We start from the raw sequence: 4980 nt of genomic DNA, 5'->3' as shown, positions 1-4980 counted from the left end.
CAAAGAATACAAGCAGTTGTGAAATTCTCCCAAATGTTTGCTTTCCAAAGCGTTTTTGAACACCCCCTTTCCGGAGAAGTGGTATTTCCCAGAGAGCAATTTACCGTGGGGCTCTCGATAGGCAGACTCATTTCCAACTAAACTCAGGAGTGGAGTCATTTATAAGAAAAAAAGGCAAACGTAAAACAGATAGAACGCCTTATAAAGTTAGCTTTACTAAAACATATGCTCATTTACTCACGTTTTGCCAATTATGGTTAAACAGTAGAAGTGTATTTTTTTCTGAATCTCAGAGGTATCTTTTTTCCTGAAAGAATGTATTACGATGGGAAGCTAGGACTTGAGATCAAAGAAGCATTGTAACTGGAGACCGACAAAGAAACTCACCTAACTCAGAAAGCTAAATGAGGAGAGGATTTTGATCAGACGCATCTCTCTGAGCGTGCTTATCTCTAAACGACTTTGATATCACTGAGGTGCGTGTATGTTTTAATTGTACATATTGGGGATGAGTTGGAACAGAAGAAAGTTTTACGGCAAATTTGAGAAGTGGGATCATTTGATCACGTTGAAAGATTACTTTATTTTATATGTGCAATTAAGATAGAAGAACAGAAGAAAAACTTACACCAGCTAAATTATTATTATTATTATTATTATTATTATTATTATTATTATTATTATTATTTGTTCCAAGACATTTATTAGTTCTTCTTGTAAAATCTTATTTGGGAAAGGCGTTCCAACACATATTGTTCCCATCTGTCCATTGATCTATCTGTCATCTGTTGATTTATTTAATTAAAAAAAAAAAAACAAACAAACAAAAAAAAAAAAAAAAAAAAAAAAACTTTAATATCGCATCTCTCTTTAATTTCGGATCTCACTTGTAAAAACGGGATTGTGTGAAGCAACTAAAGAAAATGTTAGTTGCCGACCCTTTATTTTATATTAAAACCAGACCGCCTTGCCATAAGAAACTAAATCATTTCCAAACGTGTTTAGTTATTCTTCTCCATGTTTTGGTGTCTGCACAGGCAACAACTTGCCCTCAAAACTGCGAGTGTTCTGGGCTTGGCAGAACCGTAATTGTGAAATGCGTCAACAAGGACTTGAATGCAATTCCCCAACCTTTGCCTTTAAATGTCAAGACTCTTTTTATAACGGGGAATGAAATCCCTCACCTCAAACATGATGCATTCCCACAGTCCCTGGAACAGCTAACTAACCTGAACCTAAGTAGAAATAAGATCGAGGTCATTGACCCGTTTGTTTTCGCCAAAATGCCAAGCCTGAAACAACTTGATCTGAGCAATAACAGGATTTACAAATTCAGTCCCAAATGTTTCAGTACCAACAACGTATTGCACGAATTAAATCTAAGCAGCAGCCTGTTCAATAATTCCTTCATAGAGGAAATATCCGCTTTGGTTCGGAACGAGACTCTAGTAAAGCTGGCGAGGTTGGAATTATCAGATAATGATCTGGTGTACCTCCCCGAGGATATGTTTACAGGTTTACCAAATCTGAAGATACTTGCCTTAAGAAACAATTCCATTGTTAACTTGAAAAATGGGACTTTTAAAAATCTAAGACTTAAGAGTTTGGACATGAGACAGAACTCCCTGAAAGAACTCGCAAACGCTACCTTGGATGATTTTGACCTACAACTAGGCATCTCTATTCAGCTGGCGGATAATGCCTGGGTTTGTGATTGTAATATTGAAGATTTCCTTGATTGGCTTGGGAGATCGGACGCTGTATTGGATAAAGGAGAACTGTACTGCGCTTTCCCAGACAGCTTGAGGGACACGCGGCTCATGGAAGTCAACGTCTCGGAGCTGCACTGCCCTTTCTATAAAGACATGAAGAGCGTTTTACAAACTTCTTATGTCTTTCTGGGAATCGTGCTTGCGCTGATCGGAGTTATTTTCCTCCTGGTTTTGTACCTGAATAGAAAAGGAATAAAGACGTGGATTTATAACATCCGAGATGCGTGCCGAGATCACATGGAAGGGTACCATTACAGATATGAAATTAGCACAGACCCACGGTTAACCAACCTCAGTTTGAATTCTGAAGTTTGAAAATAATTATAATAGACGGGCACGTTGACTTGTTATAGCTATGCATGACATCCTCTCACTAAGAATAGGCTTAACTCCGTGCTTGCTTTTTTCCATAGAAACCAGACTTTGCAACAGTAATAAGTGTATTAGTTCCTGCTAGGAATTTGCCATCATGCACCCTTGTAATGTGTTCACTGATGTGTTCTGTTATTCTTTTGATGTTGTGCAATGCTGCCTGGGGAGAGATTTACAATCCTGTGGGGCCTTAGCAAGGATATTGAACTGTAGATTCTATGTGAAGATGCATTTTCTCCTACAACACTTGCAAAGATTTACAGATTTTCATACTACTTCTTAGTACTAATGTCATAATATGCTGTGCAAAATATAGCACATGTACAGTTTATACAGTCTACATGTTATTAATCCCTTTGCAAAGTTGCATGCTTATATTGGTTATCTTGATGACTTGGTGGTCCAGTGGTTAGAGCAAGGGGCTTCTTACCAGGAGGTTCCCAATTCAAATCCCAGCTCAGCCACTGACTCTTAAGTCACATAACCACCTTGTGCTCTGTCCTTCAGGCAAGATGTAAAACCAAGGTCCTGTTGTAAGTGACTGCAGCAGAAGTTGTGAAGCATAGTACACCACCTAATCTCTGTAAATTACTTTGGATAAAAGCATCTGCTAAGTGACTAAATAATAATGACCTTCAGTAATAGTCTTTCTTCAATGTTTTTTTTTTCTTTTGAGAAAAAAAAGGTAGTGCTGTTTATGAAGTACCGTGCGTGTCATAACTTTTGTTTTTTGTTCTAAAACCTGCTGCAATTATGGATGTTTCAAGTTTGTGGTTTGTGTCTTTAAAACAAATTCAGACTTTTTTTTAAAGAGCTTACAGTTAAAAAGACTGTAAGCAGATTGTAGCACTAGAGTAGAGAAAGTCTTCTTCATAAAAATAAACTGGAGCAAATACTGGTAAGAAATGTCACTGTTGGGATTGCCTGCTTTTGCTTTAGTCTTGCATTTCCCCAGAAACTAAAATTGTAAAATGTAATGATAGAGATTACTGTATTATATAATATATATATTATATATATATATATATAGTAGATATTATATATATATATTATATATATATATATATATACACCACACACACACACCCTTTTATATTTGTCTCTCTTGTTGGACACGTTTTGTGAAACACAGATGTCTGTGGGACTGGCATGTTTCTGATAATGTTCAAGACAAAATTATAATCTGTAAAATGTAGCTTATGTTTAAATATTTAAAATATATTTACACCCTTGTTTATATTAGATTTTTTTAATAAGCTATTCTGAGACACGTATCCTGTCGACTCAATTATTAATGTGTGGTCTGCCTGTAATAAGCACAATATGTTACTGGAGGTATGAACCTAAAGGAACCTCTTGAGACCGCATGGTGCCTATCGAATGTGTTTTGTTTTGTATAGTATCCTGTACCAGGGGTGCAAGAGGATAATAGATACTGTACTTAAGGTCCTTTGCTTTGATTTTTTTTAACCAGTGAAAGAAAAGCATGTTTTAAACAATATTATCTTCAAATAAACAAGAATGACCATTACAAACGTTGAAATGTGTAATCACTTACCTTAAAATAAAATGGAAACGGAAAATCACTCAACAAAATTACATTTTGCATTAGTTACTAAGACTGGTAACAGAAACAGCAATACAGAATTACACAATACACATAATAGTATTGTATATTAGGCAGGCAAAAAAATTGGTTTTCTAAAAAGGTAGGTGGGAAATCCTTTTAATTGGTAGCCACCACCGGTGTAAGTTTTCAAAATAAATAATGCAAGAGGTGCTGGTTGTTGGTTTGATTTTTATTTGTTTGTTTTATTCATGCACGCCTTTTTCTTTGAATTTCAGGTTCAAAGATGTTGGCCACATACTCGTATTTGTAATTTATCAGCACCCCACACAGCTGTGCCTTTACCAGGTGATCCCCCACAACTTTCTTAGCCCAGTCATGAGAACCTATTAAAGTTTACCACAGTAGATCTGCCTTGTAATTTAGCTGTTTTCACATGGTTATAATTTTAGTATGCTTTACCATACATCCCTGGGCTTTACCATGATTTCATTATGCTTTATTACACATTGCCAAGCTTTTACTATGGGAATGTTTTACAAGGGCATCAGTTTTTGAACATACTTTAAATTGCAAAAGTGGTACATACGGTAATAATATTGCTTGTTCAAATCGACTGTTAAACTTAAATCAGGTCTGCTACTAATGACGTGTCCTTCAGCGACATTAGTGTTTGTGTTTTCTCAATGATTTCATTATAATATGAAGAGATGAAAGTGAGGAGAAGTAAAAACAGCTGAAAAGTGTCAGGAATCTGGGATCCACTGCCATGTTGGATTTTTTGCTCAGGATCCCAAATTGAATGAAGTTAAGATCCAGATTACACCTGAAATTAGAATGTATACAAAATAATAAGTGAACTTTAACTGCTGGTTTCACAAACCCAGAGATGCCAATAGTTGAAAATGAACAAAACACCACCTGCCAAGCAAAATTAGGTAATTTTTTTTTTTTTTTGACAAGTCAGGACATAGGGTTTGTGAAACTTGATGCAAGTATCCAGTCAAATAAAGTTGAGGTTCTATATATACATAGTGAAAACAATTTTGTTCTTTCCTTGTTTAAGTAAGAAAGACACTGCCTTTTAATTGTTAAAGGTCAAAAAAGAACTACGTATACTTCCAATTGTTTTTGCTATTTCTATTTTTGTGGCACCTTCCTTTCCTTCCTGTTTTTTAGCTTTAATAATAATAATAATAATAATAATAATAATAATAATAATAATAATAATAATAATAATAATAAACATTCAACCTACAAAATAAATTA

At 35.1% G+C, this 4980-nt stretch overlaps 1 protein-coding gene across 1 annotated transcript; it reads left to right on the top strand.

The window, feature by feature from the left end:
- The first annotated feature begins 700 nt into the window (after positions 1-700).
- Positions 701-2614, top strand: LOC121317385 (trophoblast glycoprotein-like). Its single transcript, XM_041253259.1, has one exon. The coding sequence runs from the start codon at positions 924-926 to the stop codon at positions 2085-2087; it is 1164 nt and encodes a 387-aa protein (XP_041109193.1). The 5' UTR covers positions 701-923; the 3' UTR covers positions 2088-2614.
- Positions 2615-4980: the final 2366 nt, after the last annotated feature.

The sequence above is a fragment of the Polyodon spathula genome, chromosome 6, assembly GCF_017654505.1.
Source record: "Polyodon spathula isolate WHYD16114869_AA chromosome 6, ASM1765450v1, whole genome shotgun sequence".
NCBI classification, from domain to species: Eukaryota; Metazoa; Chordata; class Actinopteri; order Acipenseriformes; family Polyodontidae; genus Polyodon; species Polyodon spathula.
The sequence above is the reverse complement of the archived record's forward strand: the minus strand, read 5'-3'. Positions and strand labels throughout refer to the sequence as shown.